The sequence below is a fragment of the Dama dama genome, chromosome 23, assembly GCF_033118175.1.
Source record: "Dama dama isolate Ldn47 chromosome 23, ASM3311817v1, whole genome shotgun sequence".
NCBI classification, from domain to species: Eukaryota; Metazoa; Chordata; class Mammalia; order Artiodactyla; family Cervidae; genus Dama; species Dama dama.
In genome coordinates this window covers 77762572-77781826 of record NC_083703.1, presented here as the reverse complement: position 1 = coordinate 77781826, position 19255 = coordinate 77762572, and the positions used below count along the sequence as shown (strand labels likewise).

Below are 19255 nucleotides of genomic sequence, written 5' to 3'. Positions count from 1 at the left end.
AATGAGATTGACTTTTCTGGAGTATCCTGAATGCCTGGTTTGGGTCACCTTTCGGGAGCTAAAGGAGGGAGGATTAAATAAAAATTACTTGAGGGATGTCAGGAACCCGGGATGAGGATTACCACTGCCGTTATCCCTGTTCTCATGACGTCCAGCCGAGCCCTCACATGGGACATTCAGCAGGTACTGTGGACCCTGAGAGCATCCAAGGACGACATCGAGGGCGTGGGCAGGGCAGGTCCCCACCAGCTTCTTTCAGGCTCTTTTTACCACCCAAATTCTGAGCTGGAGTCACCACAGAAAAGGGAGTACCATTGTAAAAGGGCTCCCTTTAAATTCTGGGAATACTTATGGAGTCTACTTGGAGCCAAGCATGGAGGACAGTGGTGCACCACGCAGGTCTGGCCCTTGCCCTCTAGAGCTTCATGTGAGAGACAGCCATTAAAACAAGTAACAGCACAAATGATAATTTAATGAGGTGTGAGCTTCCCGACAAATAGATGTTCAGAACATTTATTCTGATAATGTACATTCAGTAGAGCTCCCAGACTTCCACAGGTGTGGAAGTGTTAGTCACTCAATTGTGTCCGACTCTTTGCAACCCCACGGACCATAGCTCACCAGGCTCCTCATCCATAGGATTCTCCAGGCAAGAATACTGGAGTGGGTTGCCATGCCTCCTCCAGGGGATCCTCCCGACCCAGGGAAGGAACCCAGGTCTCCTGCACTGCAGGCCCCTTCTTTAACTGAGCCACCAGCGAAGCCACACATGCAGAAGGAGCCTACATAAATCTATGTAACTCAGAAGGGGAAGTACTTTCCAGATGTCCCACAGCCACAGGCAGAGTGCAGAACCGAAATAGGCCCATGACCTCAGAGCTTCGCATGGGGAACCCACTACTGCAACGTCTTAGGGCTGTCACTAAGGCATCTGAAGTCTCGTTTCATGCAACAGGGTCACTTCTTGCCTCACTGGAGCTCCCAAATGTGTGTCTGTAGTGGAGGACGGTGGGGACAGGGGTGGCAGGAAGGTGGGTCTGTTCTCCAGAGGAGGCAGGCCCGGTAAGGCCAGCTGGTGAAGGGTCAGAGCTGACATCAGAGCCAGACGGGACTCACTCGTGACAGACAAGAACTTCCCCTTAAAAAGCACAACAGTCTTCCAGAAGCTCCCCAAGCCCAGGCTTCAGCAAACTGAGATTAGTAACAATAGGCATTACAGGGTACCAGCTGGATAAATCATGAAAATTTATTTATATTTCACTTTAAAAGCCAGAACATAACAAATATCACTTTCTGGAAAGTCATCTTATTAGAAATACATGAAGTGCACTTAATACAATGAAATCCGTTTCTTGGTACCATTGTGAGACCACCATCAGGTTCTCTCAAATGAAGGTTTTGTTAAATTTCCCTCTAAACTTAGGCTGAGATGATCTCATTTCAGGAGGGTCAGAGCAAACTTTCTCCAGAAATTACAGTGAAGAAGCTGTAACAACACCTGGGCCCTCCCGAGCGACAGCACATTAGAGAAAGTTACTTTGCCCCACAGGACCGCGTCCCTGCTGGTTCCTGAGCACACGTGATCTCAGTGGCAGTGAGGATGAGGCCCCCAGCAGCAGTGTCCAGGCCCAGAGCCCTGGGTCACCTGCAACTTCAGCCACTGACCAGCAAAAATATCCCTATTCAGACAGGAGGTCTAACAGGGAAAACTGAACCTAAATACAGGACCTTCTGGTCTACCAGAGGCTCTGCTCCTCCAGATGAGACAGCCCATGGCCTTATTTATTAACACTGGTGAAACAAGGTGAACTTCAAGCTTCTTGAGCTGTTAGCAAAGCAAGTTTCTGGCAGACAGTTTCCATGACCAACTGCTCCCAGGAGGTGTGCTGTACCTCCTGACCTGCGGGTCTCGTCACAGAGACAGCAGGTGGGGAGGCCGGACTTCCCCTAACCCCTCCGCCTCAGAAGGTAGGTCTTCGCACACTGATTGGTGTGTTGAAACCAGTTTTATAAGGAAAAAGTGTGTGATAGGAAAGCAACCCTCAGGTTAATCTAAGTTGCCAAATAAAAGATGAAAGAACTAGTACCCACTGGGGCCCCAGAACTTCTTACTCATCTGAGGACTCCTCTTGTGCTTCGAGGACAAGAATGTAAGCAGGTTCCCAAATAGAGAGGCAAACATGAACAAGTCACTGGAAAATAACTTATTAGTTTGAAAAAAATCAGAACCCAAAGCTGTGGCCCTCCCACCTCACTTAAGTTGACCTTTCTCCTCGTTTAGTAATAAATGGAGTTTAAGTTTCCTAAGTCAGAAATGCTTCTTTTCACTAAAAATATGTGGTTACACCTTACCCTAAAAAGGCACCATGCAGGCATTTAAGGTTGAACCAGTTATTCCTAAGGGTGTGCAGGAATGGTAGGAAAACAGCACTCATCAAAACTTCCAGCATCAGACCACGTTAAGCTCAGAACATTCACTCCAACAGGACTTGTGAAATGTTTCCCATGAGGTAACTCCAGCTTCTGGCAGCTGCTGCCAACGACCAACAAACAGGAACTAGCACTGCACGGGAGCAGCTCCATCACCCACGAGACACATTATTGCCAGAGCTCACAGACCCCTCGACAAGGAGCGAGATGCTCGTCTCATTTGTGCTATTCATGACCCAGGAAAGGTCCTGGTTGGCTCGGAGGACCTGAGAGATCGACACAGGACGGGAGGACGGGGAGGCAGCTGGGTTCCCTTCTGGAGAGGAGACAGAGGCTCCGCCGAGCAGCTGAGGAGCAACATAAGACCAGACAGGCGACACAGGTGAGCACAGCCCAAAGGAAGGAGGGCCCGACCAGGGGGCCCGTTCCCCGTGCGGAGTGACCCTGCCCGAACACCAGGCCCACGCCAGGTCTGCTGCACACTCAGGGGGGGCGAGTCACGTTTCACACACGTAGCCGAGGCTGGGGAACACAGCCTGGGCGGGCCTGCTCACTGGTCGATGATGGAGCGCTGCAGCACCTGGTTTATCATGTCTTCCTCATCCACGTCGTAATCCTGCGGACAACACAGACGCTCAGCAACTGTTGCAGCTGAGAGGACTCACTTGGGTCAGAGAAGCAGGGCCATCTAAGCAGAGCTCTGGAGAAGGGCCAGGGCCTAGCTGCACGGTCTGCGATGCCGGCTGCCTGACTCCGGGCAACTGCTTTACTTCCGGGCCTCGGCTGCCTCACTCTGACCAGGAATATGCCCATGGCTCCCTCAGACGGGCGGGCAGCGAGGACCGGCGAGCACCTGCGTGAAGCCTGGCACAGACCAGGTGCTCAGGGCTGGAGTGCCCAGGGTGCAAACAGCCTCTTTGACTCAAGGAGGCAAAGCTACCTACTTGGGCTTGACTTGGCAACTGTATTCACCTTTAACAAAAAGATGCTAATTTTGAGGTCTGAATTTCAGATACTTTATTAGGACAAGAATAAATTACTCTTTATGACAACTCAGGGAAGAGTCATGCTTTCCGTCTTAGGTCCTGAAACACAGCCATTGAGACTGAATGCTATTCTCAAATCCTAACCTGACACCTATATATGTAAATAAAAGGTTTACTTGAGACAACTAGCTAGATTTCTGTCACCATAATGCCAATACAACAGTGTGCCCTTCAAAACCACTCAGCTCCTGGGATAGGATATAAACTTGATGACCATGTTTGGCTAGTTTTGTTTTTTTTTTTTTTTTTAAATTAAATTATTTGGCTGCACCAGGTCTTCATTATGGCACACAGGGGAGTATTCAGTTGCAGCATTTGGGATCTAGTTCCCTGAACAGGGATCAAACCCAGGCCCCCTGCATTGGGAGCATGGAGTCTTAGCCACTGGACCACCAGGGAAGTCCCAGTGTGCTTGATTTGACCTGAAGTACTTTAAGAAATAAACATGGGACACTTCACATGAAATTCTGCATTTCCAGCTTCTTGGTATTGGGGCAGGAAGGAACCTGGCAACACAGTGCCGGGCTCCGCCCCAATCAGCTGGAGTTGCTGGCAGCATTATGAGTCATATACACTGTCCAGCTTGTAACTCCCTAGGAGAATCACTTCCATGACTTGCCTGGACCCATGGGCTTCTGAGCTTAAGGATCCCAAACCAGGTTGTGTAACAGCTAGAAGCCACATATGAAAGAAAGTGGATACAAATGTAAGGAAGTGGATATTTCCTTAAATGCCACAGAGCTGTCATCCCAGGGAGCCCATCACGTCAGTGACAACCCCCCCCCCCCCCCCCCCCGGGGCCTGCAGTTCTCAGGTCAGAGGATGGAGGGAGGGAGCCGTGCGGCCCGCCTGGTGGGGGGGGTGGTGGTGGTGGTCAGGAATCAGAGCCCGGGCCGCAGACTCACCACGAAGGTGTCGTAGGAGAACTGGTGCCGGCGCTGCAGGTGCTCGATGAAGTTGGCGCTGCGGTAGTTGGGGTCTCCCCAGGGCATCGAGGCACATATGGGACACACCTTCCGGCAAAGCAGCACATTGTTAGGGACTGGTTTAGGCACTTGGCACCTGAGCAGACATCAGCCCTCTGTGGACTGTGTCTGGTCACCTTTCTTCCAGGACAGATTTCCTGACTCCTGGCCCAGCACCTGTCACACCCTCAAGGGCACATTCACTTCCCAGAAGACATCATCAGTCTCCTGCTGACAAACACGCAGGGCAGGGTGTGGGTGGTGGGGAAAGGCTTAAGCCATGATCCCATCCATTTCTAAACCCCTACTAAGTAGAGAACAGGGTGTCAGCGTGTCAGACCATGAGGGGCCCAGACGGAGCCTTCCAACCCAGTGGGCAAAATGGTAATAAAAGCACCAAGAAAACCAAGGAAATGACAGGTGAGCAACGTCCCAAGAAGTAACATGGTCTTACACGCTATTTTTATAAAGTAAATGTTCAGATGAAGGGGCTCAGGGTGAAAAGCCTTCACACAAGAGGCTGACTCTGGCTTTGAAGAGTCAGAGGTACTGGAAAGACAAACAGTACGTGGCAAACAGCCAATCAGTGTGGCTAGGATGGAAAATTCCTGGAGAGAGGCAGAGAGGAGTGGGAAGGGGGAGAACCAGACATAAGTGGTCTGGATTGGAAATGGCATGTCACCATTTACTTTGCAAGGACGATATGGTGACAAAGGGGGTTGACACGAGAAGCATGTGACATGATGGGCGACTCCTCGAGTGAAGAGCTGGTGCTGAGGAGCAGAGTACGGTCGGGACCAGAGTCTGAGGAGGAGACGTCCGAAGGGAAGGGCTCAAACACTGACCCTTAATGAGTTCTGCAGAAGGAGGGCAGAATGGGGAGGTGCAAGGGCTTTAAAGAGATGAAGTAATCAGAGGGATTTCAGGAAGCCAAAGACAGGGGAAAAGGAGAGAAAATTGAGCTGTAGTATCAGATACTGCAGAGCAGTTTAGCAATACCTATCAAGATTATGAATATACTTAACCTTTGACCAAATTTAATACGTATCTAAGACTTTACTAATTTTTTTTTTTTGGTCAGGAAGTAGAACTTACTGATGGCCTTGACTGAGGAAGGGACAAGGCCTTGTCCAGGGGGCCATGATTAGGGATGAAGCTGACCCTAGAGCCATCTGGGATCGGCCCACTTTTCAGTCCCCAGGTTTTCAAATTCATCTGCATTAAACTTAGCAAATCCCTGCTTCTTGAAGATATGGATCTTCTGGTGGCCAGGGGAACTTGAACTTGGCCTTGAAAAGGGCTTCAATCACATGCTTCTTGTTCAGCAGCTTGGTGTCGATGGACATAATGACTTGGCCAATGTGGGCTCTGGCCACTGTGCCTTGGGGCTTTCCAAAGGCACCCTGCATACCTGTCTGGAGCCTAGACTGGGAACAGCATGAGGCCAGACAGGAATGTCCATGGGAAAAGCCCATCTCAAGGTCCCGTAGGGCAACCCATCCAAGCAACAGGCTGCACACACTACCAAGGAGGATGCTGTCTGCGGTCACTGTACGCCAGGCCCCGGAGAAAGGAGCATAGTTGGCTCAACTGGCGGCAGTTTAAGACTTTACTTCACAGACATACAAAAATACAGGCGAAGCTGAGTCAAAATCCATGGCAATCTTTTCAAATGCACCATGAAAAACTTCAGGACTATAGGAAATAATAATTTAATAAACTATTCCTTATCCCCAACACCTAGATTTAAGTGTGGCACACTTACTTCAGCAATAAATGAAGCATTTAAAAATAAGATACAATTCACCCTTAACTCTTTCAGAACAGTCCTAAAAATGTGTTTCCCTTTACAAATACAATATTACTTATTATCTCACCCATCAATCAACCATTTTTTAGCAGCAATTAATATCCAGTATTTAAATTTTGAGTCCTTAAATTAATATCCAGTCCTGACATTTGTCAATAAGGGACCAGTTAAATCATGGTACAGACCAGTAATGGAAAACTGGCAGCTCATTAAAAAAGAACCCGATCCATGTGTACTGATGTGAAATCGATGTCAGAGACGTCAGTTACAGTGGGCAGAATGCGCCGTCACTGGCATCAAAGGGGGGACAAGAAAGGAGGACATGCATGAGTCATACTTCCGATCGAAAGCTAGAAATGTGCCTGGGTGACACAATTTTGTGCTTTCCACACACACAGTGAGCACTACTCAGAAGCCATTGGGTAGCCCACAGAGGTGCCTCTGATGCCGTGAAGATAGAACTGATTTAAGTGCCAGGATACTGGGTTCCAGTACTGGTTTTGCATTAACCAGCTTCATCCACTTAGCGCGGGTAGCATTTGTGGGCTTCCAGAAATGAGTGCAGGGAAGATGGTGGCAGGAAATGAATGAAAGTATCTCTGTCATTTGATTTAACATCCGTTTTAGTTTTTTTTTCTTTCTTTCTTTTTTTTTCGTTTTAGTTTTCATAATTAGCAACATAGTTGAGTTTACCTGGCTAACTTTAAAATGGAAAATGGGTAGTGGGGGCAGGTGGTGGTGGCTGTGTATCTGTGTCTAAGCTCATTTGCTCTTTGAATCAGTAATTAGTTATTAAGAACTGTAACTAAAACATCTTGAAGCAGCAGCCGAAAATTTGGCTTTGGGGCATAAGATAAATGGGAAAATAGAAATGAAACTAGAGAGACAGTTGTATTAAGACCCAGTCTGGCAATTATATTAAGAGGGTAGGGTAACACTGCTGAGATGGACCAAATTTGAACTTTTCTTTTTTTTTTTTAAGAAAACCACATGTCAGCCTAGATATTTAAATTAAATGTCAAAGACTGATAAGCACTTTCCTAATACTTCCATCTAAATCCTCTTTCTCCACAACTATGAAGAAGCTATTCAAATGGAAAACAGCAACTTTATGTAGACACTTGGCAGACACCAGGAGATCCAAATTAACATTACCAACAATGGGAGCAATGGACGTCACTTGACTTCCGTGATGTAGGATAGAGTATGTAATCATGTAATCATGAAGAAACAGACAAACCCAAACTGAAGGACAAGCTACAGAACAGGTGGCCCACCCTCTTTAGAAAATGTCAAGGTCATGAAAGAAAGAAAAACTGAGGACTAAAGAGACTCAACATTCAAATATAACACAGATCCAGGATCTGTAGGCTGGGGAAAATTGCCTTGAAGGACATTTCTACTGTTAAAATTTAAACATGAATTGCAGATAAGGTATTAGCTTATATTAATATGACGATTCCTGAGTGTGAAAATTAAAACACACAAAAAATGTGGTTTTCTAAGAAGATATACTTCTTCCTAGGAGATACGTGCTAAAGTATTTAGGGGCAAAGGGTCATGGTATCTGTAACCTACTCTCAAATGCTAGCACAAAATATGTATACAGAGTATGGTTAAGCGAATATGGTAAAAATTTAATCTGTGAGTCCACCTGAAGGGTACATTAGAGTTCATTAACTAATCCTATAACTTTTTGTAAAGTTTGACTTTTTCCCCCATAAAAATTTAAACAAAACCCACAAAACAAAACAACTCAAGTTTTCTCTTACCACAGATTTGGTGTCCGTGCTATGGGATAACTTGCAGTGTTCCACAAGTCCTTCTTGATCAAAATTCTTCTCAGGACAGTAAGGACAAGGGAAAGTGTAACGGTTTGGGACACTTCTGGAAGATGAAAGGCAGGAAAAAAGAAGAAACTTCTCTGTGAGTACCTTCCCACACAATCTCAACCACTGTCCCCTCCCCAAGGAGCAAAGTTCACTCGATGTGTCTGGACGGGGATTCTGGTGATCCTCTGAGTCAGGTCACATGTTTTGAAAGTAACAGTCTAGCCTGCATTTAAAGCGAACATGCGAGCCCTCCATAACCACCCCAAAACAAAAACTTACACCAGCCTAACAATTACACCTCTGCTTTCCAAAACTCATGAAGAAAGACATCCACCGAAGAGAGTGATAGAACCATTTACCTTGGCTGAAGAGACGCGTCCTTGGTGGTGGCCTTCACACCTTCCATGATGTAATTCTGGTATTTGGAACAGGTAGCCACATGTGCCCGGATCTTGGACAGGAAGAACTTAGGCGGGAAGAATCGGAGCCCCCAAGTTAGCTGGGATCTTGTACCCAATCCAACATAGTCCCAAAGCAAAGGCAAGACGTAAACTAGACCTATACTGCCCTGGCGAGGCAAAGAACCTCACGAGACTCCTGGCTCCACTGAAGGGACTGAAACTCTGACTTTTTTTGGCAGGGTTTCTATTAGTATCAAGGCTGATGTTTTACTTGAGCAAACCAGGATATCTGCCTCCACTCTAAAAGCACCCTCGGAGAGGTTTGTTTTATTCATGATATGCTCTCTGCTCACAGAGACACTCTAAACCCAGTGAAGTGTCTAAAGTTTTCTACCCCAGCACTTAAACTAGTCTCCTTTCAGCATGCCAAGAACCATATTCCATTATAAGTGCAGCAGAGAAAAGTGATGATTTACATAAAAGGGATAAAGGCCAGTAATCCTAGTTAAACAATGATATTCTGTCACCAGATTGTGATAAATGAACTTCTTACCAAAAAAAAATAATAATAATCAGATTCTGAATTCTACTTCATTAATAAAATCTAGTCTTTGCAACACAGAAAGACAAAAGAAAGCCCAGAGTAGAGTGTTTCATCATAGGTGTTCTAAAAAGAAAAAAAAAAATTAAGGAATGAAAAATGAGGTAGAAGGAAGATAAACATTTCTGGAGGTAGAATACACTTGGAAATAGAATATAACCACTAATCTTTACAATGAAAGTCAAAAGCATACAGAAAATTCTTTTAAAAGTAAGATGAAGTAACAAGAAATTTTACTTCAATATCTTAAGTTTCTAAATCAAAAGAAACTGTAAGGAAAAATGTTTCAGTACTTGCACTCTGGCTTACCATGATGCTTCTGTCTGTCTTATCTCCAGCTAAAGAACTTGACTTCAAGGTGCCAGTCAAAGAGCTCCCAGTTAAAGGGGATGGGAAATAGCTCTATTCAGAACTGCAGCCACTGTGTACTCCTAGTGCTAAATCACTCTGAAAGGAGGAAATGGTAAAGGGACATCCAGTCTATGGCTGCTCACACTAAAGTGTTAAAGTAATGAAACTGACATGCAAGGATGTCTGATAAGTCAGGAGGTGAAAAAAATTTTTCAAAAGTGTAAAGAAGTTGTAGAAATATATATTATAGTAGGATCCTATTTTGTAAAAATCCTACATCTATGTTTGTATAAAACCCACACCTGTGTTTGTCAGAGAGCAGAAAAATGTTTTGCAGCCTTCTAAATTGAAGTATTTTTAAAGAGGTAATCTCCGGAGTGGAGAACAAGCCTACATTAATTTATATATTTGTGCTGTCTGGAATTAATGAAATCACAATTATTTAAAACCCAATAATTCTGCATATATCTCTTTGGAAAATAAAATAGTATTTCTCCTGTGCAGTTATAATTATTTTAAAATAAACATTCTTGACTCTAATATGGTCATACAAAAAAAGAACATGGATGCATTTCAAATACTGGACATCGCTATTATCAAATGTCTTCTTACTGACCTTTGTACTACAATTCCTATTTGCCAAGTGCCAAAACCTGAACAAGTTTTACGTCTGTAGTAAAACACATCACAAAATTTCCCCTCAAACTCACTGCAGCAGGTAACTTTGAGGCACTGACTTCATTTTATATTTTAAAAAATGGAGAAATATCACTGTGTCATATTCTAATTAAATTTGTGTATGCTGCTTTGGGAAAAATGGGTCTGTTACAGAAAAAAAATTGGGATAACTGATTTCTATGGCTTTCAAAGCTAAGCTATGTAATATGCTAAACCAACTCTTTAAAAGAAAAAAACCAAACCACACAACCAATCAGCTTACTAAAATGCAACAGCACGGCCATGGCCACAGACAGCCAGCATGCACATGTGCTGTTAGTCACTTAGTCACGCTCTAAGTTCAGAAACAAGGTGGCAACAGCTCTATGTTTTACCCATCTTACAGAAAGACACTGACTCTTCCGTTTCACTTCCACATACATTTTTACGGCAGCCATGGCAAGAAGTCTCTGTGCTCTCAATCTGCCGCTCGAGCTCCACAGCTCGGACGCCAGGTGCCAGAGTGCTGCGACACACCCCACAGACAGGCTTCTTCGGCTTCAGACATTCCTGCAGGCATGCAGAGCAAAAGCTAGAACAAGACATACAGAGAACCTGCGTCATGCATCGTGGAGACAAAACAACAAAAATGGATAAACTTTTCAAAATGACATCAATGGATAATGAATTAAAAACTACTCGCTCTCTGCTCTTGATTCAGTCCTTCTGGGCAAGAAAAACGGTGGCAGTAGGATCGGGGAGGTGGGCAGTGTTCCTTGCAAAGAACAGACAGGTCCAACAGCAAAAATAAACGCAAACTACCATGACACATGGCAGAAGGTGCTATGGCACAGTCTTCAGTCCTTAGTCCTGGCCACTGAGGGATCTTGCTGGGGTTTCCCAAACTTCAGTTTCTCTTCTGTGGAGACTGCAGTACCTACCTCTAGAATTTAGGGAGGATGGATTACGTATAGTGGACTCTTAGGACAGTGTCTAGCACATATGAAATGCACCATAAAGCAGGAGCAGCCATCAACAGAGGTGAATGCAAAGCACTATGGAAACACAAAGTCAAGAGCAGCCAGCTGTAACCGGAGAAAGACAGTAGTGGTTAGACTTCAGACAGCATACATGAAAGAGCCTTAGAAGAGTTCAGCGGTAGAGGAGGGGAAGAATATTTCAGGCCCCTGGACTTCTATTTCCTTACATGCATCGTGCATATTTACCACTCTGCCTCATAAGCCCCAGGTACTTAAAGTGAGGTATCAACCAAACCAAAATCAAGTTTTAGAAACATAACTCTGGGATTAGCATGGACAACAGAATTGTCAGTTTGTTTGTTTTTTTTAGATAAGAAAAGAAACCAAATAGATGGCCGAAGGCAAGAGATCATGAGGGCCTGACTGAGGCAATAAAAAATTCAGGAAATGATTCAGGGGTGGATTCAGGAGGACTTTCCAAATTTACTGAATTTGGAAAAGAAAAGAAGTTAAAGATGACCAACTTTCTGTACATCTGAAGCCTAGACAGGTGGTAATACTGAGATAAGGTACAGAGAAAGAAGGAATAACGAGGCATGAAAGTAGCCCAGCTGCACTTGCAACCTCAGAGATCTAAGGCAAGATAACAAAATCTGCCAGGAAGAACTCTGGATATATAATCAAAGGTAATCTGTATATATATATTTTTTACTGTCTCTAGAAGTTTTCTACCTTTTTGTCATTTAGCTAGATGTTAATGTGGTTTTAGCTGTGACTCAGAGATCAATGTTCACAAGCCACTCTGCCTGTCATGCCTAACAAACAAGCTTGCTTTTAAATGGCCCCTGTATCTTGGACAGACGTCCCTGGTGGCTCTGTGGTAAAGAATCTGTCTGCCAATCCAGGAGACACAGGCTCGATTCCTGGGTTGGGAAGATCACCTAGAGAAGGAAATGGCAAGTCACTCCAGTATTCTTGCCTGGAGAATCCAATGCACAGAGGAGCGTGGAGGGGTACAGTCTATATGGTCGCAGAGTCAGACATGACTTAGCAAGTAAACAATGTTGGTCTGGCTTTCAGTTTCCATTTCCTACTGATGGGCCTTTTTCAGCCTTCTAGATGCCCCACCCTTCCTGTTATAATGCTCCTAGACAAGTCCTTCTCTTGGGCACCCAACCACCTGCCAGTCTCCAGCTATACTCCACTAACGTGGAGAGGGATGTAAATTCAGGGCTTGAAATAAAGTTTTATAAGAACTCAATGCCCCATGCAGGTGGAGCTGCAGTGATGCTGTTTTCACGCACAAAAGGTAGCAAAAATCAACCAGGCAGAGCAAAAAGCACTCAGTGGGAGCTAAGGGAGATGTGGGGGCCCTCACAGAGATCCCACCATCTGTTTTCAATCAGCATCGAACTGATGAACACGTGGAGCTAGTATGGTGAGTATAGATAAGAGCCAAGGTTTGAGTATCAGTACTGCCCCTTGACCTCTGACCTTGGAAAGGTCCACCTGGCTCAAGGAAACCTCAAATTTCACTGCTCTTTAGTTGGTAAACTGTGCTGGGTCAAGTCTCTTTATAGTGTTAAATGTAAATTAAATCCACTGAAGTAATCCCAAATTAGGTAAACCTAAAGAGGGCCGATTCACAGAAAAGAGGATTCAACTTGAAAGCTATCTAGGGGCCACTTCAACTCTCACAAAGTGTGCTTTCACCAGTTTCTTAGTTAATGAGGCCTTCACCTGATCACTCCCCTGTCCCCACTCACACAGGCTTTATCTCTGTAATACCTTCCCAGTGGACAATGAGTTTGACTGACAAGGGTCTGAACACACCTAGTGTTTCTTTATCATCAACTTAGTGGACTGTGAACTCTGAGGGCAGAATCACCTTGTTTCTTAGGATGTTCCCCAATCTGGCACATAGTGTGTATACAAATATTTTTAGCTAGTTGAATATAAGATTGGAAGATAGTTGCTCAGACACTACATTGGGCACTTGGGACAGAAAGAGGTGCAAAACACTGCCCTCAAGAGCCCTAAGTTTTGCTCTCTGAAAAGCACGAGGAGTCCTCCTCCGAAGAGAAGCAGGGAGGTAACTGAAATAGGGAGAGTGACAAGGGAGGTTACCAGAACTGGGCCTTGAAGTCTGGAAAAGATCTGGGGTGGTTGACGAGGGAGGGGCTGAAGGGGCAAGACTTCCAGGCTAATCGAACTGCAAGCAGGAAGAGCCTGAAGCTAGAAAGAGTTTGGTGTCCTTGTACGAGCAAAAAGGCATCCGGGTGGCTGAGGAGCCCTGGGCAGGCAGACACCCGCGGTCCATCAGGGGAGAGCAGACAATGGTGAGCCGGCCCTGAGGGAGCCTCGGTGCCCTCACCTGCAAAATGGCTGCCACGTCCCTCCCCCTGCAGGACTGCTTCAGGAACAAGAACGCCCAGCAGGTGCCTGCTGTGCCTCCCGACCAACGGAGGGGCCCCAACACCAACCCCAAGCGATGCCCACGGTGAGAAGCGCTGGGGGAGGCTACAGGGCAAAATCCAACCCCCAGCAGGCAGCCACACTTTCTACACTTCTTTCCACTCAGCCGTTTTGCGGGTCTGATGGAGCAAGGCTTCCATTCAAATTTGGCCCATTCTCAAAGCCCACCCCAGAGCCTGTCACTGGACATTCTCACAAAAGCTCTTTTCGTCCTCATAAGCAGTCTCTAAGCAGTATGGAGGCTCTGAATTTCAAACACAGCGCAACAAACCTCGTACGCCTGTGGGAACGCTGACAACTGCTACCTGCCAGCTCCCGACCCCTTTCCCGTGAAGGGCAGACGGGTCAGGTCTACTTCAGGACTCCCCTTTTGTCCTTTTGGTCCAGTCGACTGTTTCTCCAACTTCCGAGCACATCGGAACTGCCGGGCAGAGCCGGGCACAGAACACAGCCTAACCGAGGGGCCACGGGCAGCCTATACTCACGGGGACCCGGCGGGCCTCGGGCTCCACCAACCCCCCAGCAGGGTGCCACTCCGCCATCACGCGTGCGAGGGGGGCCGGGACACAGCGGGCGCTCAACGGAAGAGTCGGACGCTAGGGAGGAAGCGGGGCGGAAGAGAAGAGCGCCCCGTCGACGTCCACGGGCCCCCGGGAACCCCGCGGAGACGCGCCTCGAGGCCAGGCCTCCCGCTCCCGCCCGGGGACCCTTCCTGCTGGGGCCTCACTCCTCAGCTCCATTTTCCTTCCAGTCAGAAGAATCCCCCTCCCCACCACCACCCCGACCGGGCCCCAACCCGCCACTTACATGTGTCCGCAGGGCACCTGCACCGGCTTCTCGTATACCTCCAGGCACACGGGACACGTGAAGCGGCCCAGGGGGTCGGCCTCTGCCGCGGGCCCTGCTAGCTGCGCACCACCATCACGGGCCTGGGCCTGCGCCTGCGCCGCCATCTTGCCGCCGCGGAGCGCCGCGCCTCAGCGGCCGAAGAGGAGGCCGAGGGGAGGAGCGAGAGCGGCGAGGGGCGCTCGGGGCGTGGCTTATGGAACGTGTGCCGGGCTGGGGGCGGGGCTAGAGGGCGGGCCACGCCTCCCGGGCCCTCAGACGCTAGGGGAAAATGCAGACCCGGATCCAGAGACTGGTATGAGTGGAGGAGGGTTTGTGCTTCAGCCACTTTTGCCCAAAATTTAAATGGTTGTTGCGATTACTTAATATTTATTCATGCACTATTCCTTAATCTTTCTCTTCAGTCGAGTTTCAGCAAACAAATTTTACAGGGAGATTTGATATCACCCCCAATCTACAAATAGAAAATCAACACCACTTCTTTCCACAAGGCACGGGAACAAATAAAATAGAAACACTATTATGAATTCGTGCCGGATACTGTTGACACAGAAAAGGGAGATTTAAGCATGATTAAAGAGGTGTTGAAGACAGGCTATCACCACATTGAGACTTCCTAGTGAAAGCAGAAGTAATAAAATTATTTAATATTGTCTTCACATGCCTCCTGGCCAGGGGGTCCAACTCCAGCTCTGTAGAAGATGGGGAGCCTGGGGTTTGAAGAGATAGACTAAACCTCAATCTTGAAAGAAGCAGGCCTAGAACCCAGATGTTTTGAATCTCATCTTTCTTTACTTCCCACTGCACTGAATTGGCTCTCACATACAGCCCGTTATAACAAAAGCTGCATTTTTTTTTTTTTTAAGGCAGGCTCTGCTAACAAGTCTGTGTGGTTTTCTTAACCAGGAAAGTCAATGATCAATTAAACTCTACCCTGTAAGGCCACAGAGGCCTCACAGTGAAGAGTCTGCACAAGACAGATGAATCAGTTTGCTAAACCAGGTTAACTGAATGCACATTTGCACCTCCTTTGGCCCATTCCCAGTCCTCTGGATTGATTCTGCTTGACCTGCTGGCAGCAGGAGGATTATTTTTAACTAGCCATATGGGCCGTCTTTTCACTAGCCAGTAACTGGGTGTGTAGGCAGCAGCCCAGGAGAGCCAGTGCTTTCATTTTCCCATTTTTTTTCTTGTTCCTATGCCAGGCACTGTGCATCTGACATCTCCCCAGCCCAAAAGTGCTCTGTCTCCTCTCCAGGAATGGGGGTGCTTCTGTGGGGGCAGAGGTGTGTTGTAGGTATTTATAAGCTTTTGTTTTGGCCTTGTAACTGCCGCCAGACCCTGTGCTGTGGGCTGGGAGGGTGGTGAGGGCAGGGAGTCCCAGACTCGGGCTTCAGATCCACTGAGCGCCTCCAGCCTGAGCTCTTGAAATGAACTTTCCACAAACTCGTCCATCCCTGACCCACCTCTTGAGAAACCTGCAGAGTTAGAGCTGGACGTGGAACAACGGGCTGATTCAAAACTGGGAAAGGAGTACGTCAAGGCTGCATATTGTCACTTTGCTTATTTTACATATACAGAATACATCATGTGAAATGCTGGGCTGGATGAAGCTCAAGCTGGAATCAAGACTGCCGGGAGAAATATCAATAACCTCAGATGTGCAGATGATACCACCCTAATGGCAGAAAGCAAAAAGGAACTAAAGAATCTCCTGATGAAGGTGAAAGAGGAGAGTGAAAAAGCTGGCTTAAAACTCCACATTCAAAAAATGAAAATCATGGCATCTGGTCCCATCACTTCATGGCAAAAAGGGGAAAAATGGAAACAGTGACAGATCTTATTTTCCTGGGCTCCAAGATCACTGAGGACAGTGACTGCAGCCATGAACTTAAAAGATGCTTACTCCTTGGAAGAAAAGCTATTACAAACCTAGACAGAGTATTAAAAAGCAGAGACATTATCTTGCTGACAAAGGTCTGTATGGTAAAAGCTATGGTTTTTCCAGTAGTCATGTATGGATGTGAGAGTTGGACCATAAAGAAGGCTGAGTGCCAAAGTAGTGATGCTTTCAAACTGTGGTGCTGAAGAAGACTCTTGAGGGTCCCTTGGACTGCAAGGAGATCCAGCCAGTCCATCCTAAAGGAAATCGACCCTGAATATTCACTTGAAGGACTGATGCTGAAGCTGAAGCTCCAATACTTTGGCTATCTGATGTGAAGAAAAGACCCTGATGCTGGGAAACGTTGAAGGCAGGAGGAAATGGGGCGGCAGAGGATGAGATGGTTGGATGGCATCACCAACTTGATGGACATTAATTTGAGGAAGCTCGGGGAGGTAGTGAAGGACAGGGAAGCCTGGTCTGTCTGCAGTCCATGGGGTCACAGAAAGTCGGACACGACTCAGTGACTGAACTACAACAATGAGAAAGAAGAGGACAGGATTGAAATAATAGTATATTAATGGTGAACTTTGGGGTGCTTATTTTTCTAAGCACTTTACATGAATCCGCACAGCAAGCTATGACAGGTTCTACTATTTGCATTTTTCTGTGTGCTTAGTCTCATCCAACTCTGAGATCCCAGGGACTGCAGCCCACCAGGCTCCTCTCTCCATGGGATTTCCCAGGCAAGAATACTGGAGTGGGTTGCCATTTCCTCCTTCAGGGAATCTTCCTGACCCAGGCATAGAACCAGCGTCTCCTGTGTCTCCTGCCTCAGCAGGCGAATTCTTTACCACTGAGCTATCTGGGAAGCCAATTTGCATTTTACAATCATGCAAATCGATGCACAGAGGTATTAAATCACCTTTTAACACAGATGGAACACAGGAATCAGGATTTTCCCCGCAATCCAGTGGCTAAACTTCCAGTGCAGCGGGACCAAGGGGAACTAAGGTCCATATGCCGCAGGGTGAGGCTAAAAATGTTAAAAAGGAACAAACTACCAAAAAGGAGTGCCAGTCGCTCTCAGACTCTTGTATGCATCGGAGTCACCTGGGGGGGATTCTGAAAATAAGTTTCCAGCGTTTCGAATTCAGCGTGGCCCAAGGATCTGCATTTCTAACGCTCTCCCGAGGTGGTGCAGCTGCTGCTGGTCGGGGCTCCACTTTGCGAACCATTAACCTACTTTATACCCCATACCCTCGCCCCAGTCAGTGCTTCTGTTGTTGCTCAGTTGTGTCCTGTTCTTTGGGACCCCATGGACTGTAGTCCACCAGGCTCCTCTGTCTGTGGGATTTTCCAGGCAAGAATACTAGAGCGTGTTGTCATTTTCCTACTCCAGGGGATCTTCTTGACCCAGGGATCAAACCCGTGTCTCTCGTGTCTCCTACATTGGCAGGCGGCTTCTTTACCACTGAGCCAGCTGAGAATCTAGTACAGGTTGTTCCTAGCCCTCAAATCAAGTAACCCTCAGAGTCTTCTCTCTCTCAACCTCAGGTCACACGTAAAATGTATTTATTACTATGCTTATCTGAAGTAGGTAGAACTTAACACCATTGTGCATTTCTACATTTATTAATCTATGGGTAGATAATTTCATCTCAACGTCAGCAGTTCTTCAAGATTGCCAAATTGCTAACAGAGAGCCGTAGGAATTCCCACCTGCACCACTAGGGGGCGAACGAGTATCTCACAGGCTCACCCCACCTGGCCCAACTAGGAGGAACAGGCTTCGCTTGTTCCTAAATCTTCCCGGTTGCTTAAATATAGACTGCCCCTATCCCTTATAGCTTACTCATGGCAAATAGATGGGGGTAAAAATGGAAGCGGTGGCAGACTTTATTTTCTTGGACTCCAAAGTCACTGTGGACGGTGACTGCAGCCATGAAATTAAAAGATGCTTGCTCCTTGGAAGAAAAGCTATGACAAACCTAGATAGAGTATTAAAAAGCAGAGACATTACTTTGCTACAAACGTGTGTCTAGTCAAAACTATAGTGTTTCCAGTAGTCATGTACGGATGTGAGAGTTGAACCATAAAGAAGGCTGAGCACCAAAGAATTGATGCTTTTGAACTGTGGTGCTGGAGAAGACTCTTGAGAGTCCCTTGGACTGCAAGGAGATCAAACCAGTCAATCCTAAAGGAAATCGACCCTGAATATTCACTGGAAGGACTGATGCTGAAGCTGAAGCTCCAATACTTTGGCCACCTGATGTGAAGAACTGACTCAGTGAAAAAGACCCTGATGCTGGGAAAGATTGAAGGTGGGAGGAGAAGGAGACGACAGAGGATGAGTTGGTTAGATGATATCACCAACTCAATGGACATGTATTTGAGCAAACTCCAGGAGATGGTGAAGGACAGGGAACTCTGACATACCGAAGTCCACGGGGTCGGAGGGAGTCAGACATGACTGAGCAACTGAACAGCAACAACTTAGGATGGAAGCAAAAACCAAAAAGGAAAAAAATACTGGGGAAAAAAAAAAAAAAAAACCAAAAGAACACAGTCTTGGATTGCCAGGACTTTTAACATGAGTGACACTGGCATGTAAATGTCTATTTAACCAATAACTTCTATGTGTCAGGTATCCTAAGAGGTGGTGGAATTTGGGCAGTGAATGATTCAGCTATAAAAAGGAAAGACCCAGGAGGATGACCACATAAAAAGGCTGCTTCCAGAATATTTTTGTTCATCAGTCACTCCACCAGCTCATTGCTTTTGCACAGCATTTTGCCGTTTGTATTATATCAAGCCATGCAATGAGGTACAAACAAGGTTAATCCAGAAAGATCTGATAATGACTAAAACTAAAAAATGGATATTATGGCTGCCCCCGGGAATGTCTAATCTACTTTCTGTCTCTTTGAATTTGCCTACAATAGGCATTTCTGGTAAGTGAAATCACACAATGTTTGT

At 46.4% G+C, this 19255-nt stretch overlaps 1 protein-coding gene and 1 non-coding gene across 2 annotated transcripts; both read right to left on the bottom strand.

Moving 5' to 3' along the window:
• Positions 1-1228: 1228 nt before the first annotated feature.
• On the bottom strand, positions 1229-14546 carry RNF114 (ring finger protein 114). The gene is made up of 6 exons (XM_061127473.1): positions 14356-14546; positions 10535-10685; positions 8443-8549; positions 8024-8138; positions 4382-4489; positions 1229-3046 (listed from the first exon to the last, which is right to left on the bottom strand). Exons 1-6 carry the CDS (start codon positions 14499-14501, stop codon positions 2981-2983), a joined length of 693 nt encoding a protein of 230 aa, XP_060983456.1. The 5' UTR covers positions 14502-14546; the 3' UTR covers positions 1229-2980.
• On the bottom strand, positions 5911-6041 carry LOC133045335 (small nucleolar RNA SNORA70). Its single transcript, XR_009690209.1, has one exon. It is a non-coding gene; the product is annotated as a small nucleolar RNA SNORA70 (small nucleolar RNA).
• Positions 14547-19255: the final 4709 nt, after the last annotated feature.

What these genes read in the sequence shown, in the direction of transcription:
- RNF114 (XM_061127473.1), bottom strand. Translation starts at nt 14,501, where the DNA reads ATGGCGGCGCAGGCGCAGGCCCAGGCCCGTGATGGTGGTGCGCAGCTA. An exon ending in GACGCGTCTCTTCAGCCAAG is followed by an intron (nt 8,139 to 8,442) that starts GTAAATGGTTCT and finishes TTCATCTTCCAG; the next exon opens with AAGTGTCCCAAACCGTTACA. An exon ending in GCACGGACACCAAATCTGTG is followed by an intron (nt 4,490 to 8,023) that starts GTAAGAGAAAAC and finishes CTTTGCCGGAAG; the next exon opens with GTGTGTCCCATATGTGCCTC.